The sequence below is a fragment of the Bacillus rossius genome, chromosome 8 (genome assembly GCF_032445375.1).
Source record: "Bacillus rossius redtenbacheri isolate Brsri chromosome 8, Brsri_v3, whole genome shotgun sequence".
NCBI classification, from domain to species: domain Eukaryota; kingdom Metazoa; phylum Arthropoda; class Insecta; order Phasmatodea; family Bacillidae; genus Bacillus; species Bacillus rossius.
The window spans coordinates 63,082,116-63,103,362 of NC_086336.1; the positions used below are offsets into that span (position 1 = coordinate 63,082,116).

The 21,247-nt window shown below is 42.8% G+C and overlaps 1 protein-coding gene across 1 annotated transcript; it reads left to right on the forward strand.

Annotated features, from left to right (window-relative positions):
- Positions 1 to 37: 37 nt before the first annotated feature.
- LOC134535390 (mucin-2-like) lies at positions 38 to 14,041 on the forward strand. Its single transcript, XM_063374464.1, has 6 exons — positions 38 to 109; positions 3,090 to 3,344; positions 3,559 to 3,847; positions 5,110 to 5,325; positions 9,754 to 11,169; positions 13,968 to 14,041. Exons 1-6 carry the CDS (start codon positions 38 to 40, stop codon positions 14,039 to 14,041), a joined length of 2,322 nt encoding a protein of 773 aa, XP_063230534.1.
- The last annotated feature ends 7,206 nt before the right edge of the window (positions 14,042 to 21,247 follow it).

Genomic DNA, 21,247 nt, shown 5'->3' on the forward strand with positions numbered 1-21,247 from the left:
GGCCGCGCCGGGCGCGCGTCTGTCTCCGCCCGGGCCAATGGGCGCGCGCCTCTGCGCCCGGCCAATGGGCGCGCGACTATCCCTCCGGGGCCGTCCGCCGGCGCTGCCTGTGTGTCTGCCGTCAGCGCGCCAGAGTGGCCCGGTCGAATAGGGCGATGTTTATTGCTGCCCCTACTTATAATCCAATTACTAGAGACAGGAAAAATTCGCGGGTTCATTTCGCGATAGGCTAGAATCCAAGTGCGTGTAACATATTGCCGCTTCAGTGATTGGAACACAGCTTGCCTGAAGGACTGTGAGCCAATGAATGACCCTCAACGTAAGAAGTATCGAATCATAAGCATCCCAGTTAGCAGGTGTCACGAGTCCGTAGCCAATGAGCTGGTGTAATATTCCCGCGTACATAGAGGATCGTGGAGTCCATCCTAGAAGTCATTCAATCCGCGAATTTTTCCTGTCCCTACCAATTACGTATTTATAGCTAGAGACCGGAAAAATTCGCGGTTTCGTTTCGCCAAAGGCTAGAATCCAAATGCGCTTAACTTTTTGCTGCTTCAGTGATTGGACTACACTTGGTCTGGAGGACTCTGAGCCAATGAATAACCCTCACCGAAATAAGTATCGAATCACAAACTTTCCAGTCGACAGGTTTCACGAGTCATTAGCCAATAAACAGGTGCAATTTTCCCGAACACATAAAGGATCATGAAGTCTATCCTAGAGGTCACTGAAACCGCGAATTATTCCAGTCCCTATTTATAGGGCCATGCATACTTCGCGAAAAGATTCCGAGACTAGCTGAACTTTGAAACACTGTAGCATCGTCTGTGTTTCGTGATTTGGCGAGTTTATTTTCAGGCACATGACGATTGTTAAAACACCAAACCACAGTAATTCATTACGGAACCAAATGTGTTCTGAGTGGCCCGGCCAAATAAGGCAACGACTTCTCTAGCAGACGGTCGCCAATCACAAGGAAGAAACAACTGTCGCGGATATACCTTGTTGCAGTTTAACAGGCGTCCAGATCTTTTTTGCGAATAATGCCTGCACCTACAGATACGTATTTAATAGGATGCAGTGGTGTCAGCCCGTACGTCACGGACTGAACACAACACAAGAGCTTCTTTATCATAACTAGAGACCTGAAAAATTTTCGGATTCATTTCGTGTTATGCTAAAATTCAAATAATTTTACCTAAGTGCTGCTTCTGCCATTGGTTCACTGTTAATCTGGAGGACTGAGGGCCAATTAGGGACCCTCACTCATAGAAGTGTCGAATCACAGGCCACCCAGTCGAGACGACTCACAAGTCAGCAGCCAATGAACAGGTGGCATTTGCCCGAGTGTGTAGAGGGTATTGGAGTCTATCCTGGAGGTCATTGAACCCGCGAATTTTTCAGGTCTCTAATCATAACTTGGATCACTTACGGAGCCATGCACAGCCAGTAACGAGGTCAAACACTGCGGATACGAGCAAAGTGAAGTGAAAACCAGTGACGGGTACAGGAATTATTTTTCGGGTGAAAGATTAAAAAAATTTATAAAGAAAAATTTGAACACGTGTATTAAAAAAACTTACATTTCCATTGGCACTCGTAAGCCAATGACAGGCCCTCTATCAAATCAGTGCACAACCACACTGTAATTATTTTTTTGTGTGAATGGAACAGAAATATTTATGTACAATTACTAGAGACCTGCAAAATTCGCGGATTCAATGACCTCCAGGATAGACTCTACTACACTCTACACACTCGGGCAAATACCACCTGTTCATTGGCTGCTGACTTGTGAGTCGTCTCGACTGGGTGGTCTGTGATTCGACACTTCTATGAGTGAGGGTCTCTAATTGGCTCTCATTACTCCAGATTAACAGTGAACCAGTGGTAGAAGCAGCGCTAAGGTATAATTATTTGAATTGTAGCATATCACAAAATGAATCCGTGAATTTTGCAGGTCTCTAACAATTAATGCTATTTCAATATGTGTACAGTTACTTTAAAACAACTGTATCACTACAAAATAGTGATGGCAGTAATACTGGGTTCGGATTCTTACCCGGTCATTTACGTCTGCTTAGTGTTGTCCTAGTACCTACACTAGTTAAAGTTATTAGCAAACCTTTCCCTGAGTAACTTTCCAATGTTAACTGTGCATGTAATAAGCAGGATACAATAAAATAAAAGTCATATAGTTGACTATTCTATTATTATTTCATGGTTTATAAAATTATGCTGGAATGCCAAGTCAATTAAATCATAAATTTATATCGTAGAGACCTGCAAAATTCGCTGTTTCGATGGCCTTCAGGATAAACTGCACATACCCCTCTACACTCGGGCAAATAACGCAAGTTCTTTGGCTGCCGACTTGTAAGTCGTCTCAGCTGGTTTGTCTGTGATTCGATCCTTCTTTGGTTGAGGGTTTATAACTGGTTGAGATTCGTCCAGATGAACAGTAAGCCAATAGCATAATTATCTAAGAGGTAGTATATGTGTTTGAATTCTAGCCTATGAATCCGCGAATTTTGCAGGTCTCTATATTATATGTCAATTTTCGTAAGAAATAATTAGTATTATCTCAAAAAACACATATTTAATGAATAAAAAAATAACCATAGCCATGCGTTGTACAAAGTTAATTTATCTTTCTTGTAGTATTACAAACTATTTTTCGGCAACTGGTTTCCAAAGGAATCTTTTGTTTAAGTACGGGACTTTTGTTTTCTGGGCACGTGTGGTCCACGAAGACCTCTCTGTCAGCAGCCAGCGGGACGTTGACTGAGTCAAGAATATGAATATATCTGTGTGTTCTAAAGCCTGCCTGACTGCAGGTGACTGTGTTCATGTCGGCATAACATTTCTCTCCCTTAACGGGTCCGACCACCGCATGAGAGAACAGCAGCTGTGTAATGCATCGTTTATTCGTCCAGATGCAACTACGCTAATTCAAAACTTTTACTTCAAGCGAAAATAGATAGATACAGGGTAGTGGGAATAGCGAATACAGTACATAGAAGGCAAGAGAAATCAAGCCTTCAATATATAAGGTAAAGAGAGTAGGCTGGCTGTTTTATGTCATCCAGTCGCAGCCGGCACGCAAGAGCGCTGAAGATAGTGACAGGCTTGACAGCTTGTACGCAAATGCGCTTGAAGACAGCGACAGCTTGATCCCAAGTACACTTGGAGACAGAGACAGCCAGCACGCAGGAGCGCTTGAAGACAGGGACAGCTTGTACCCAAGTACACTTGAAGACAGAGACAGCCAGCACGCAGGTGCGCTTGAAGACAGTGACAGCTTGTACCCAAGTAAACGTGAAGACAACGACAGCCACACGCAGGTGCGCTTGAAGACAGCGACAGCTTGTACCCAAGTACACTTGAAGACAACGACAGCCAGCACGCAGGTGCGCTTGAAGACAGTGACAGCTTGTACCCAAGTACCTACACTTGAAGACAAAGACAGCCAGCACGCAGGTGCGCTTGAAGACAGCGACAGCTTGTACCCAAGTACACTTGAAGACAACGACAGCCAGCACGCAGGTGCGCTTTAAGACAGCGACAGCTTGTACCCAAGTATCTACACATGAAGACAACGACAGCCAGCACGCAGGAGCGCTTGAAGACAGTGACAGCTTGTACGCCAGTCAACGAGAGCCAGCAGATGGGCTTGAAGACAGGGACAGCCACACGCAGGTGCGCTTGAAGACAGAGACAGCCAGCACGCAGGAGCGCTGGAAGACAAGGACAGCTTGTACCCAAGCACACTTGAAGACAGCGACAGCGAGGGCGGTCCTCGGAGGCCCTGCGCGCCAGCCGCGGCAGGCGGCGGACGAGGGCGACTGTAAACAGCGCTGGTTTATCGTCGCCTCGTGGGAGGTCGCGCACGTGACTCCGCGACAGAGCGTCACCGCTCGCCTCCGAGGCGCCGCCGTAGCGCAGTGTTCCCCCCCCCCCCCCCCTTGTCACCCGCGGGTTACCTGGGTGGCTCCGGACCTCAGGTGTCGACGAGACGAAGCTGCAGACAATTAAATACTCCCCCCCCCCGGTGGGTGGAGGAGAATGCAATCGCATTCGAAAGAGCCGTAGATCAATAACGCTATTCATATCTCAAACGATATCTTAAAATTATAAATATTCTTGCAGTTTTTTTTAATCAAAATTACATCAATACTTGTCTCAAAACTATATCTCCGCGAGCTTTCATGCTATCTTTTGAAGTTTTCGCCACTACGTAGGTATTAGCTACGTCTCGTAAGCGCCGATAGTAGAATATTGGTTGTCGCGCGCGGGATGCTACGTGAAGCCTAGTTCAGTCCTCACACTTAAGCTAGTAAATAGATAAATAAATTTAAGAAAAAAAACAGCCTACCTTGCCTCGAATGAGTTGGATATAAAGGCCCCCACGCACTATCAGTCGGAAATGTCGTGTGTGAGCTGACCATTCGGAACTGAACAACTGATGGCTTCCCATCAGATCTTACATTGGGCTCTAGAGCACTAAGTCCAAACTGCCGAGTGTGGAAACAGAGTCTCGCCAGTCCAAACTGTCAGTCCAAACAATCAGTACATCAACCGAATGTCGCGACAGACATTTGTTGACACTCTTTAGATAATTTGCTATTATTAATTCATTTTTTTCTGGCTGAAATTGTAACTGCAACATCCAAAGTTCCCTCCATATTCTACGATGGACCGATACGTCCAACAGCAGCAGCTACCACAAGACAAATCCTGTGTGAAGGGCAATTCATCCCAAACTGTCAGATCGAACCGTTCGATTTCGAACTGAGCACGCTGTTAGACATTACAGTCAATTCGCGGATTTTTCAACGAAGGATTTAACACAAATAAACGAACAATTCTTCAAGATTTCAAATAAGTAAATCTTCTTAGGATCTATTCCGTATTTGGATTTTCCCGTTTTTATATTTCGTTGTAAACAAACGAGTGGATAAAAGGAGGGTGTTCTTGCTGTAGACTTAACTAGAATTTAAATGTTTCGCTAATGTGGGCCCAAGTTCAGTGAGGATGGGGCAGTCCGAACTGGGAGCTGGACTGAGGGTGTGCGAGGGTCCGGGTAAGGGGGAAGGGGCGCGCGGCCAGGGCGGGCGACGCGGCGATGGGCAGATACGGCGACCCGGATGCGGTCCCCGGGACATCTGGGGCCCGCGCCGAGGGGACAATCTCCGGCGCGCTTCGCGGCCCATTGCGCTCCCATCTGGCGGCGGCCGCCCCTCTCCTCGGCCTCCGCCCCCCAGCGCCGCTCTGACCAGTGCAGACATGAAGATCCGGCAGGAACACGGATGTCTTTAATCTCGGGTCGGGTGTCTTTGGTTTGAGGATTCTACAACCATAAACTACGAAAGCAACAGAGTAGAAGTATATATATAAGTAGAGCAGACTTTGCTCGCAGTCGTTACGTATGACTCGCCCGGTTAACATTTGCAGTGATGACCTAATGAGCGTCGAAGTGAAGTCAGTGAGAGCTGTGACTCAGAGAGTAATACTCAGACCGATCTGCGTTATTTAAACTTGAAGTTGCTCGTGAGTGAGCACTGAGTGGTGCTAGTTGAGTGGAATAACTATAAAATTTCTAACTTTGGTCTTGGAGCCATTCATCGCAAAATGTCTTAGCGGAAACGCTTAAAGTTGGAGAAAAGAAAGAAAACAAGCAAAATCGCCCGAGAATCATTAAAAATTTTAAAAAATAAAAAAATAAAAAAATATATAAAAAATAAATATTACAAAATGCAGAGAAGTGCCGCAGGTATCGAATGAGACAGAAAGTACTCGAGGCAAATGAGCCAGTTGGGCAAAACGAGCCCCGAAAGAGGCGCGAAATTCTCGCTCGAGCGAGCCTCAGCCGCCCGCCTCGCGAGAAGCGACGAGGAGTGCAGAGAATTGTCTGGCAATGGAATTAGATGTGCACTTTTATGATTACCGTCAAAAAATAAGCAAAATCAATTTTTTTTTAAATTATTTCATTTATTTCATTCACAACATTTCCGTTCAGCGCGATGGAAGTTCATGAAACCTACCCTTGGCGGTTGTGGTCCAAAATAGACTGTTATTAGCGACTTTAGTCCGCTAGCAGCCGCGAACTTCACTAAGCGGACGGGTTTTGCCAAGGAGAAGTATAGGAATTTACCAGACCTTACTATATGACCGTGTGGCGGACATAGACAGTTTGTGTGTCTATGACCTACCTTTTATGATTGTCTATTATAAAGCTGAATTTACCCCTTTTTTCACTCCCGTAGGGATGGAATTTCAAAATTACATGTAGTCTATTTTACTCTCCGGCCCATAAACTATCAACATGCAAAAAACCATGTCGATCCGTTGCTGCGTGAAAGGAGGAAAAATATTCAAACACACTTTCGCATTTATAATATTAGTAGGAATGGCACAGTGAAAGAAAATGATACTTGGAAATCTTTATATTAATAACTTCTAACGGTTTCGTGAATAACATTATTAGTGGTGTGGCCACCAGGACACATTTAATTTTTTATTTTGGCTATTCTGATTTTTCTGAATTTTTTCAATTTTTATATTACCGTTTTAATCTTTAAAAGTCAGTCGCAGTATTTTTAATTATTTAATTTTTGTGAATAGTTCTTTTATTTATTATTCATTTGTTTGGTTTCATTCAGTTTCTTTAATATTGTATATCGATATATTGGTTCTATGGCCGACTACTGGGCGCGGTATCGTCGCTTTCAAGTCTGACGTCACCAGCCGATGAATAAAGTATTTTTTTCCACGGTGTCACAGTTCCAAGATGTAGGGTCGGTGACGTGCTGCGTCAGAGTGCGCAATCCCGGCCTAATGAGCGCCGCGCCGACACGCGTGTTTTGTTTGTTGACGGCTCCGAGGGACGCCACGTCGTGTCCGCTAATTGGGCGTCGCGACGCTGCCCCGTCGCATTCCGACACTGCTGGCAACCTGCCGGACAGCCACTCCAGCCAGTGACGCCAACACACAGGCGATGCTTCGCGGGGACGTAAAGGACCACACCACACCACACGTGTGCCTGACGGGAAAGTATCTGATCCTCGCCCCCCCCCCCCCCCCCCACGAATTACCGAAAACGCTGAGACAACGGACTTTCATTTACAAACAGAAGCCTAAATTCCAAATTTACTTTTTTTTTTGACGTGATAACGTCTTATAAATCAACGAACGCCAGCTGCACGCACGAAACATTTTCAACGTTCAACCACCGTGCGAGAAAATCTTCTATAATATCAAACAGGTTAAGACGGGTTTTTTAATTGTTCGTGATTATATTTAAACAAATTATATGACTGAAATTTGCAAAAACTGTAAATAATATTTGAAAATTAAAAAGTATGCAATTTTTCATCCATGTTTTCTTATGACGTTATCACGTAAAATTATCGTCCGTAAACCGACTTTACAGACAACCACCCTTTTTTTTCTAATTTCAAAAATGTCGAAACTTCCATACTTCCCCTTGGAAGGGATGAATTTTCAAAAATCCTATCGTAGTGCTCACCAACGTTACATAGGGAACTCCAATGAAAAATTTCATGCTTATAGACACATCGATTTAAGCTGTGCGTTGTATGTGAGTCAGGCAGTGTTACAGTTTCATTAAGTAGATTTTTAAAAATAATTAGATTTTAAAGTGAAACTTCTTTACAACTGGTAGAGTAAGTCGAGATAAGAGCGTAACGAAAAACTAAAAGTGCAGAGCGCAGGAATGCGGCACTCGATAGGAGAGAAACCAAGGAAGAATCTAACCCACACACACACACACACACACACACACTCCCCCGCCCCGCATGCGCCACGGTACTCTGCAGCAATGCTAGGAGGAACAAGTTAGCAAAGAGGAAAGCAAATGTTACACCGTAAGCGCATTGAAACTGAATTCATACGGTGTTACAGAGACAGTCAGTGAGTCAGAGATGGGCGTATTCATATTATATATATATATATATTATTAGAGTCGATTCATGTTCAGAACAAGTGAACTCAACACCCGTAAACTCACGAGGAGAGCCGTAAATTTCCGAAGCTCCCTGGAGGATTTGTAACCAGAAAAATTTCTAGCACTGTATCGTTGGGAAGATAAAGTATTCACTGTGTTCCAAAAACGAGTCACGCCCTGAAAGCTGATTACGAACACAAAATTCTTCGTTAAACACCGACCACCGATGACGTTGTGACGGTATGTAGGTACCGTACATTTCGTGTACATATGAACATACATTTCCGTCGATATATATCGCACCGGTGCTACGTTATATACCACGTGTGTATCAGTTGGTGGTGTAAAACGAATAAGATGTTAGCGATGTAATTTAACTATAATAGGTATTAAATAATGTAAAATTTTAATGCCACGATTTTTTTTTGACGTGATAACGTCTTATAAATCGATGAACGCTGACTGCACGCACGAAAAAGCATGACTCTTGTCACGTTCCGCCTGAGCCGAGCGTGCAAGAACCGGCCAACCAACGTGCGAGAAAATCTTCTATAATAACAAACAGGTTAAGACGGGCTTTTTGAAAAGCAGTAATTTAAAAAATTTGATTTATTTGTCCAATTTCGTCATTTCAAATTAACAATTTATTGACATTGATTTAATTTCAGTTTATTTCTATAACTTATTGTTCGTGATTATATTTAAACAAATTATTTTAATTAAATTTGCAAAAACTGTAAATAATATTTGAAAATTAAAAAGTATACAATTTTTCATCAATGTTTTCTTATGACGTTATAACGTAAAATTATCGTCTGTAAATCGACTTTTTTTTATCATTGCTGGGTGTGTTGAGGAGCTAAGCCTATTTTCACTGAAGTTTAATGTAAACAATAATTGAGGTTAGGAATAGTTACTGTAGTATTTTTTATCTGTGGCTTCGAGACTCCTGTGACAATATGCAAGCACTGCATCATTGACGGCACATATTTATTCTACTTCATCTTTAAATTAAATAATTATCAAATCACCGATAATTTTTAATGCCTGAAATAAAAGAACAAATTCTAAAAAAAAAAAATTGGCTGTCTGTAAAGTCGGTTTACGGACGATAGTTTAACGTGACAACGTCATAACAAAACATTGATGAAATGATTGCATACTTTATGAATAAAATTAAATCATTTTTATTTTAATAATAAAAGAATAAATACTTGAAATTATACTAGTAATCAGATTCTTAAAATGCAAGAATAATTAACCTTTATTGCCGAAATTGTTATTGTAATAAGCAATGAAAACCACGTTAACTTTTCACTTCACTTTATAAACAGTCGAGTGGAAGAGAGATAGATGCGGCGCAAGCGTACAATGAGCGTAACGGGACACAGCGTAATGGAAAAATGTGCGTAACGGGACACTTTTTCGTGCGTGCAGCCGGAGTTCATCGATTTAATAGACGTTGTCACGTCAAAAAAGTATATATAATTTATTAGTTAAACAAAAATTTCATATTTCACTTACAAAATAATTTATTCGACTGAAACATTAAATATTTAGTGGTTGCTGGACCTTTGACGACACTGAAATTTACCGTGGCCCACACGTCTCGCGGTTCGTAACAAAACACACACCACATGATGGAGCGCGGGGACTTGCCACGTCTCCGCGCGGGCTCGTGGCTAGTAGCAGGCCGCAGCCGGCGCAAGGGTCCAGGAAGCGGCTATCATCGCCGCTGACGACTCCCCCCAGCCTCTGCCCCAGGGGACCAGGGCGGGTTCTCCCAGACAGCCTGGAGCCGCCGCACACTCCCTGCAACAAGCTGCCTGCAGCCGCCGCACACTCCCTGCAACAAGCTGCCTGCAGCCGCCGCACACTCCCACAACAAGCTGCCTGGAGCCGCCGCACACTCCCTGCAACAAACTGCCTGGAGCCGCCGCACACTCCCTGCAACAAGCTGCCCGGAGCCGCCGCACACTCCCTGCAACAAGCTGCCTGGAGCCGCCGCACACTCCCTGCAACAAGCTGCCCGGAGCCGCCGCACACTCCCTGCAACAAGCTGCCTGGAGCCGCCGCACACTCCCTGCAACAAGCTGCCTGGAGCCGCCGCACACTCCCTGCAACAAGCTGCCTGGAGCCGCCGCACACTCCCTGCAACAAGCTGCCTGGAGCCGCCGCACACTCCCTGCAACAAGCTGCCCGGAGCCGCCGCACACTCCCTGCAACAAGCTGCCCGGAGCCGCCGCACACTCCCTGCAACAAGCTGCCCGGAGCCGCCGCACACTCCCTGCAACAAGCTGCCTGGAGCCGCCGCACACTCCCTGCAACAAGCTGCCTGCAGCCGCCGCACACTCCCTGCAACAAGCTGCCTGCAGCCGCCGCACACTCCCTGCAACAAGCTGCCTGGAGCCGCCGCACACTCCCTGCAACAAGCTGCCCGGAGCCGCCGCACACTCCCTGCAACAAGCTGCCTGGAGCCGCCGCACACTCCCTGCAACAAGCTGCCTGCAGCCGCCGCACACTCCCTGCAACAAGCTGCCCGGAGCCGCCGCACACTCCCTGCAACAAGCTGCCTGCAGCCGCCGCACACTCCCTGCAACAAGCTGCCTGGAGCCGCCGCACACTCCCTGCAACAAGCTGCCTGGAGCCGCCGCACACTCCCTGCAACAAGCTGCCTGCAGCCGCCGCACACTCCCTGCAACAAGCTGCCCGGAGCCGCCGCACACTCCCTGCAACAAGCTGCCTGGAGCCGCCGCACACTCCCTGCAACAAGCTGCCTGCAGCCGCCGCACACTCCCTGCAACAAGCTGCCCGGAGCCGCCGCACACTCCCTGCAACAAGCTGCCTGGAGCCGCCGCACACTCCCTGCAACAAGCTGCCCGGAGCCGCCGCACACTCCCTGCAACAAGCTGCCCGGAGCCGCCGCACACTCCCTGCAACAAGCTGCCTGGAGCCGCCGCGCACTTCCTGCAACAAGCTGCCTGGTGCCGCCGCACACTCCCTGCAACAAGCTGTCTGGAGCCGCCGTACACTTCCTGCAACAAGCTGCCTGGAGCCGCCGCAAACTCCCTGCAACAAGCTGCCTGGAGCCGCCGCACACTCCCTGCAACAAGCTGTCTGGAGCCGCCACACACTCCCTGCAACAAGCTGCCCGGAGCCGCCGCACACTCCCTGCAACAAGTTGTCTGGAGTCAAGAAGGACCGTCGGCATAAATCGAGACACCCTCCCACTGCATTGTTTCCGTGTTTAACATCACGTGTTCTCAAGCTGCAAATACAATTGCAACATGATTCTCGGACACGATATTTAACTTAGAATTATTTATAATAATTATGCCGAGCGTGATAAATATATAATAAACTAGCTGCCCGACCCGGCTTCGCACGGCTATACTAATGGAAAAAGAATTATGCCACATCTCCCATTTACAGTAATGGTAAATAATAAAAAATTCCGTGAAAATTTATTACAATGGTGTATAATGTACCGATGGTTTCCCGACTCGTGCACGCAACATAAAACTGATGTACCCGTACTTCGCTACGGCAGTCTACAGGCAGATCACTCTTGCGCCGCTCATAATACATGCCCCTCGTTGTGGGTACGCCACTGCCGCGCGATGCCTGTTGCCATGGAGACGCAGAAGGCATGAACAATGCAAAATACTGTTCTCATGCAGACAAAGTACCCACTGTTGCCTGGTTTTAACCACCTATGCTATGGGATCTAATTTTCGGAAAATGTCATCCTGCGTAACATAAGGAACATTACTGTGAAGTTTTAAGTCTGTAAAATATATATACTTGAAAAAAAAGGGCAATTTTTGATATTTAAAGTACTTGCAAAATTTCAACGGTGATGAGGACTGCACTAACAATGAAATAGCCGTTGCCATAGAGACGAATGAAGCATCAACAAAGCTACAGCCGTTGCCATGGTGATTTCCTACCAAAAACTGGAAATAAAAAAAAATTTAGGGGTGGACTACCCCTAACATTTAGGGGGATGAAAAATAGATGTTGGCCGATTCTCATAGATACCGGATAAGCACAAAAAATTTCATCAAAATCGGTCAAGCCGTTTCGGAGGAGTATGGCAACGAAAACTGTGACACGAGAATTTTATATATAAGATTGTGTTTTCAACTGCATTTTTTTGACGCGAATCACACGTAGTTTTTCGCTTCCGGAGCAGCTACGTCGACTATAGAATCATTCCATTCGCAGGCCGAAATTTTAGACGGCTCCAATAAAATTGAAATAGACTTGAAAAAAATATATATATTAAACACCGGCTTAGGACCTGATTTTATTAAAATACTGTCCCTGTTGTTAACATTCGCTGACGTCAGCTGATAGCAGGTAAAGTGTTTCGAATTGCTTATTTTCTCTGCTGACTCACCCTCCAGTGCTCGGGCCATCTCGACACTCTAAAACTGATATAATTAGGTTTTAATTATTTTTTTTCAGCGCAGATCCTTGGGAGTCGTAGTCACTGACGCCTCGCTCATGTTGTGAGGGTCAGTGGTTTAATCCCAACCACCGCTAGGACTCATTTCATGAGCACCAGGTTGCTACCACAGTGGTTAGTGGCTACGGTTTTATTAGGGGATCTAAGTCTCACAGCTTTACTGTCAAACATCCCATACTAATTACAAGCATGATCATTCGTGATGTTATTCTCTAATAATATTATAAATTCGATGTGTTTTTTTCCTGTTTGTCCTTCTTTCACGCAGCTACGAAGCAACTTATCGACATGATATTTTGCATATACATGGGCCGGAGAGTGACATAGACTACATATAATTATTAAATTATATCCCTAAAGGATTGGAAAAGGGGTTAATTCAGTTTTATAATAGACAATCATAAAATGTAGGTCATAGACACACAAACAGTGAGTTTGTGTCATTTCTCTATGTCCGCCACACGGTCATATAGTAAGGGCTGGCAACTTCCTATCCTTCTCCTTGGCGGAACCCATCCCCTAGTGAAGCTCGCGGTGGCTAGCGAACTAAAGGCTCTAATAACAGTTTAGTTTAGAACTTCAGCAATAGATGGCATTGCCTTGAATTTGTAAGGCGCTATTGTTTGGTGCGTCCGCCACGTCTTGCCTAGGAGTTACCCGCCTTCACACGAAATGAAGTTGAAGATTGGCGTCCCGGTTTTGCTGATGCGTAGCCTTGCTGTATCGAGATTGTGCAATCAATGTGACTTTAAAAACAAAATTTCCCGTTTTTCCAAGTTTATAAATGCACCAAATGTCTTGCATTAATTCCATCGATCATGTATCTTTCACGAGTAATGTTTAACTATGTATCCTTGCAATTGATATTGATGTGCATGACTTTTGAAACAATAACAATGTTAAAAATATTTCTAACTTATGAGTTTATTTTAAAAAATGTAAAAAAAAAATAAAGAACCTGCGTGAGAAACAAATTTCTTGAGTATTATCCTTATTTGACGAGAGATAGTGCGACGAAGCTGCTGGCAAAGGGACAGAGCAGTTAAAAATAACACGACGAATATCAGCGCAGGAATGGCGGATTTTGAAGGTGTTGGGGGGGGGGGGGGGGATTTACGAATATGAGACTTAAGGGTTTTACGCTTAGATTTAAACCGATCCAAGTCATTTCTGGATATGCTTCCGTTATTTAAATAATAATTTAATTTTCTATATGTAAGGCTTAGTGGGTAAAAATAGCGAAGCAGCATAAGATTTCGCGATTGTTAATCATTAACTATAAAAGAGTGTTTTAAATTAAAATAATTTTATTTTCCGGGGTTTCTATTTTTAATGTGACTCCTCTCCGGGGATCAAGGCCCGCGGTGAAGTTCAATCGACTCGGTCGCGTAATGATCAAAATTTTTCCCTCCGCGCGAGTCGTCGCTCGGAAGTGCCGCGGCTACTTGCCCCAGCCCTGCCCCGCGAGTAGAGGCGACGAGGCACCTCGCGAGCCTGCAGGTGTCGCCCTTATGGCCCGCTGCTCCGCAGGGGCCTACCCCCAGGGCAGCGACCGAGCCTCCGCCCCCGGCGAACACACGACTGGAGCACCTGCTCGCGGTTAGTTAATCTTACGTCGAAAAAAAAATATTGATTGTCTGTAAAGTCGGTTTACGGACGATAGTTTAACGTGACGTCATAAAAAACATTGAAGAAATAATTGCATACTTTTATGAATAAAATTGAATCATTTTTATTGAATTATCACTATTTTGTATGGATACAAAGAAGGAGTCAAATGAAATCTACAATTTAATTGATAAATTTACTTTTATTTGCACTCATTAATTCAAATATGTTTATTACTTTAACGAACAGATTATTTTAACTATAACTTTAATACATACTTGCTATTTAACTTCTTCCAATCTGTGTTATTCTGTTAAGGATAGGACGATGATAGGAAAAGTAGGAAACGAATGGGAGTGTTTCAAGTTTAATGTGCCTCGAAAAAGTCAAATCGATGGTTGTTCCAATCGAGTGGAAGAGAGATAGATGCGGCGCAAGCGTACAATTAGCGTAACGGGACAAAGCGTAACGGGACAATGTGCGTTACGGGACACTTTTTTGTGCGTGCAGCGGGCGTTTATCGATTTATTAGACGTTGTCACGTCAAAAAATTTATATTGTTCAGTTTCTTCAAGCAAAATCATTAGTTAAATTTCTTCTTGTAAGGTAAAAGTTCTAAAAGTTTGATATTCCCTGAGATTTTATTTAAGTGTGACCGTAAATTTTCTTTTAAAATTCAGTTATAGATAAAATTTTCACAAAATACTGGCTTCGGACTTGCTCAGAATCCTCTGAATCGTGAGGCCAGTCATAGAAGCGGTTTGAAGGTAGAACTGTTTGAAGTTCAGCCTGTCAGGAATTGAAACCATACAGATTTCCGGTATCCAAAATATCAGCGCAGTTACTGAACACGACATTTAATAACTAAATGCGTTTTATTTTCAAAGTCGAGGGCCTGGACGGGCATTAGTTGGGAACTTCACGTTAAAATATGTTTGTACCAGTCGCGAGCACACGGAGTGTATCCTGCTCAGTACATAAACATCTCAATAACCTAATAGAACGCCACGTTGGACAAACACACTCGCGGTGGAAACGACGTTACTAATCAAAATGAAAAATTGGATTCAAGGGGCAAAGCAGCGCGGCTCCCGAGGTTTACCAAGCGAGGTTACAAGGCGTTCAGAAAACATAAAGCATGTACTTCGTTTCGATACCCACAAAAACTATTTTTGACGTGAATACGTCATTAAAATTGTTTCCATAGTGAGAGGCAATTTTAAAAACAAACGAATGATAACAAAATCGGGGGGTACAGTTTGGTGTTGCAGCTACACATCTATCATCTCCATCCAAAATTTAATTACACCACTGGACAGATAAAGGATCCAAGAATTCGTTACGCTAAGTGAGGACTGTGACCCATCGCGCGCGGCGGAGGGGGAAGCGCCGCCATTTTGAGGTGATTTTGCTGCGTTTCGAGATTTCCATTTAGTATAACTTTTGACTTGGAGAAGCTATGACGTTCGTTTGAGTTTCAATCGTCAGCCCTCGTCAAAATATATCGATCGTATATATAAAACATTAGTGTAAAATATTTTCAATGAATTTATCTATACTAAAATTATAAAGCTAAAGAGTTTGTTTGTTTGTTTTAACGCGCTAATCTCAGGAACCACTGGTCCGATTTGAAAAATTATTTCAGTGTTGGATAGTACATTTATCTAGGAAGGATATAGGCTATATTATATTATCAATAACATTAGGGATCCTTACTAAAAGTCCAATTTAGAATCAAATGTGTTAGGAGGGGTTAGATACAACATGCAGTACACGTACGAAGTGTGTGTTGACAATGCCGCAGGCGCTAGAAGTTTATTTCCTATTGCCTATTAACATTGTTGCCACGCACTAGATGCCTTATCATTCTTAATTTTCCCATACAAGTAAAAAACACCCGTGTGATATTAACAACGAAGCAATCAATACTTTTTATCACTTTAAATCGCAAACCTAAGCTATTGTTTTTTTTCTTTTACTAGAATTATTTTTATTATTTTTAATAAATTTTCATTTTTCGGACCATCAATAATTTTCCTCTCCCGTTACAATTATTACAAGGACTTGTATGTATATATATATATATATATATATATATATATATATATATATATATATATATAAAGCGAAATACCACTCACTGACTCACTCATCACGAGATCTCTAAAACTATACACCCGATTGACTTGAAATTTAGCATAGTTACTCATTTTGTCATGTAGACGCTCACTAAGAACGGATTCCGCGGAAATCCGATCCCAAGGGGAGTTTCGGGGGCGTAATATATCAAAATTTCCAGTTTTTGGTAGGAAATCACCATGGCAACTGCTGTTGCTTTGTTGATGCTTCATTCGTCTCTATGGCAACGATTATTTCATTGTTAGTGCAGTCCTCATCACCGTTGAAATTTTGCGGGTACTTTAAATATCAAAAATTGCCCCTTTTTTTTCAAGTATATATATTTTACAGACTTGAAACTTCACAGAAATGTTCCTTATGTTACGCAGGATGACATTTCCCGAAAATTAGATCCCATGGGTGGTTAAAACCAGGCAACAGTGGGTACTTTGTCTGCATGAGAACAGGATTTTGCATTGTTCATGACTTCTGCGTCTCCATGGCAACGGGCATCGCGCGGCAGTGGCGTACCCACAAGGAGGGGCATGTATAATGAGCGGTGCAAGAGTGATCTGCCTGTAGACTGACGTAGCGAAGTACGGATACATCAGTTGTACGATGCGTGCACGAGTCGGGAAACCATCGGTGCTATTCATTTTCTCTCCGGTACATTATACAGCATTGTAATACATTTTCACTGAATTTTTTTAAATTTACCATTACTGTAAATGGGAGATGTGGCTTAATTTTTTTCCATTAGTATAGCCGTGCGAAGCCGGGTCGGGCAGCTAGTGTGTATATATATATATATATATATATATATATATAGTGTTAAAATAATCAAATATATATATATAATGTCGGCCTATAAGCGTCAAAAAGCCAAATCCAAATACAGAGATCGTATACGGTTGGAAAATGCTTCCCAAAAGCAATAGCCCGATACCAATAAAACACCACATGACCGAGTGAAGCAGTGCCGGGAACGTAAAAGAATGAATGCGGCCGAGCGGATCATCGACGGTGCCAATACATCTGCAGCTGGGGCGGTTGTAATTATGCAAGTGGATGATGACTTCTTAGTGTTAAAACATGATTATATCATACATAAAATAGCGTATTTTATATGTTGTATAGAAAATATTACCTGTTACGTACACGTATCACGTACAACACACGGCCGTGTCCATGACACAGCCACACCCCATTTTTTTCTCTCTCACCGATTTTATATGTTCATGAAAGAAATAATATCAAAGCAGCAGAGATAGAGAGAGAGGGAGGGAGAGAGAGAGAGAGAGAGAGAGAGAGAGAGAGTTCCGTATTCCACCAGAGACGACACACAGAGCGTAATTGCTAGTTAAGGCGAGACAGGCGTGTATTACAAAACTTTCTCCGCTAGTGTAACTGATACTTTTCGTGTGGCCACAGCACAGCCTAGCATGTGCCTGCGTCGACTCTTCTTACAGTGGCAGACAATAGTTCCGACCTCGAATTCGGAGCGTAATTTTCTTTTTGTCTTTTAATGAGATAATAGCGTACTGTACTAATAAAAACAAATAATTGTGGCCTCCTAAAATATTTTGTAAAATTTTGTTTAGCCAAATTTTTATTTGTCAATGATTACCAAATAGATAGGACCGGAAAAATTCGCGGGTTCAATGACCTCTAGGATAGCCTCTATTATCCTCTGCACTTCTCAATTGTTCATTGGTTTATTGGTTACTAAATTGTGAGTCGTCTCCACTGGGTACCTTGTGATTCGACGCTTCTTTGGTCGATAGTCTCTCATTGGCCCAGAGAGCTCCAGTTAAACCGCGAGCCAATAGCAGAACCAGCAGAATTGTACACATGTTTGAATTTCAGCCTATCACGAAATGAATCCGCGAATTTTTCCGGTCTCTACAAATAGATTTTTAAAACAAAGATAATATCTTTTTTGCATTTAGACTACAAAATGATGTTACGCACATGTTGAAAATGATGTTGGGCACATGTTGAAAATGATGTTGGGCACAAAACATAGTGATCACTAGAGACCCGGAAATTTCGCGTATTCATCCGGTCTTGGGGTAGAATTCAAAGTCATAGGTATGCTCAACCCATGTCCATGTTGGTTTCCCATTGATTATATTTCTTAGCGAGAACATTTTTATGCTTGTTAATTGGCACTTCCTGATTTGCTTAATTCTCTCCTAGCTGGGCATCGTTGGCTCACGGTCGTAGAGGGCATGTTTAAATAATTGCCGTCCAATCATGAACACAGTGCGAGAGTGTGAATGTTTGCTTTCTAACGTGCGACTAAACGAATGCGTGAAATTTCCGTAACTCTAGTGATCACCCTGAAAGCATACACGCTGCGTTAAAAAAATAAATAAATTGTTCAGGCCATAACCTTGGAAAGAACCTTCAGGAGTTTGCAAACAATATTGGCGAATATATTTTCACAACATCTCTGACTCCGCAGTTGAATACGAGGGCGCAGCACTAGGGACTCGAAGGCCGGATGTTGTCAGGTCGGGTAGTAGAGTCCAGCTCTGAGGTGCCTGGGGAAGTCATCAGCTCGCGCGCGGCGGTCGGAGGCGAAAGAAAACAAGGAGCGCTAGACAGTGGGGCCACCAATCACGCTAAATAGCTCCCAACAGGCCGGCCACTAGCGCGCCGCTTCCAAACCCCAGTGTTTTTGGAACGCGCCTCGGAGACGGGCCCGCACCGCCGCCATATTGAGCACGCATCTGTCGCTCAGGACGCAGAACCTCCAAGCCCATAGAAGAAGAGCAGCGGCTAATGAAAAATAATAATAATAATAACAGTAACAGTAGAAACAGTAGGTCTTGCGCGCAAGATTTGACCGCCATGTTTTCGAACCTGCTGATCTATAGTAGCGCATAGGACGGTCGTATGCATAGAGAGAGAGATTGTGTGAATAGGAAGGAAATGAAATTATTTTATTGCCGTTACAGAGCATGGTGCAACTGCAAATGAGAGTATAGTTGGGTGGAATTTTTTGCTGGACTAGAATATTGTTTATAATTGTAATTAAAATTGTGGCAAGAAATTGTCGAGATATTACAATGCTCAAGCATATATAATTCCTGCTTTAAAACTATTGCTATTAATTTATTACTTATTAAACGTCATTAAAATTAATGTAAATTAATAATAACAATGCTTCGTGAGTAGAATGGTAAATTTAAAAAAAAAATACAACACCCAAATTTAATTATATGTTGAAAAACTGTGTTCACAAATTGCTGGTCAGGTGTTAATATAACTAATATCTCATGACATAGGTATGTCTTTATACGCCCCTTTTCCCTTTATCCATAAGGCCCGTTTTGCAAAGGCACGGAAACGAAGGCAGATCACGTAGGCGGAGACAGATCTCCCGGAATATTTCACCATCATGTCTGCTGCTTCCACAATCCGCGGAAACATAACAAATGGTAGGAACCAATGAGATTGCATTTCATGGTTACTAAATATTAATTTAATTAAAAAAAATACTTCGAGATCAAAGCACTGACCAAATTTACCTATTTAATAAAAATAAACGACAAAGTAATAATAGAACACTAGATATTATTGTACCTAAACAATTATTTTAACGTATTTAGAACATAAAAGAACATGGCTACCACCACAGCCAAGTACTCGGCTTCTGTTACTCGCACGGAGCAACGTAAGGAAGAGCACAGCAGGAACCACACATAACTTAGAAAGTCACAACTTAGAACTGTCATAACTTAGAAAACTTGGAAAAATCCTCGTAACTTAGAAACACACAGCTTAGAACTGTCATAACTTAGAAACACGTAACTTAGAAACACGCAACGCAGAACCACACAACTTAGAAACGTCGAACGCAGAAAGTCACAACTTAGAACTATCACAACTTAGAAACACACAACTTAGAACTGTCATAACTTAGACACACATAACTTAGAAACACGCAACGCAGAACCACACAACTTAGAAACGTCGTAACGTAGAAAGTCATAACTTAGAACTATCACAACTTGGAAACACACAACTTAGAACTGTCATAACTTAGAAACACGTAACTTAGAAACACGCAACGCAGAACCACACAACTTAGAAACGTCATAACGTAGAAAGTCATAACTTAGAACTGTCATAACGTAGAAAATTCTAAGCTATGTGTTTCTAAGTTATGTGTTTCTACGTTGTGTGTTTCTAAGTTATGACAGCACCCCGAGCTCAGCATTGCCGAGCTGATCCGTACGGGTCCGTCTCCGTCTGCGTGCTGTTGTAGAAACTCTGTTCCGTGATATTCGTCTCCGTTTACGTAATCCGTCTCCGTTACCGTGCCATTGTAGAACAGGCCTAAGTATATAACATACCTATAGCAATAAAATGGTTTAAAATGTTTTCATATAAAATATTAATTTAACCATATTATCGAATGACAAAGGTGTGTGTTTAGACTATACTCCTCCCTTTATCCTTTATATACATTAAAAAATTGCTCTTAAAATAGTCTAAATATATATTTTTTATATAACTATAATCATATGACATTTGTATGTCTTCAAAATACGCCCTTTCTTAATGCATGCTGAATAAAATAAAATATGGTGTGAATACATTTTAAAAGTATTTAAATTTAAATTAATTTATAAACTAATAAAACTATAGTAAATTTATGATCATATCGTAATCGTATAGGTACCTATGGTACCTTTAAAAAAAAACGCACTTCAATCCATACCATAATACCTAACCTATGGTAAAAAAATAAATTAAAATTTTTTAACTTCCTTTAATATATAGGCTAGTTATAATTAAAAAAAAAAAAAACACGTCCTTGAATTGAAGTACGATATGCACATCAAATGCATAGACTGGGCTGTATCCGAATACTGGCCTAATGGATCCCTTAGCTAAGGGATCCACTAAAAGTGCATCGTAGTGGACGCGGCCATCTTTGTGTTGAATCCGAATTCTCACAAGGGATGCCGATGCATCCCTTCACGCATCCACTAATTCGAGATTTCTAGGGATGCGACACTCGCATCCACTAACGCGTCCCTACATCCATTAGCTTCGGAATCGGGTTTTAT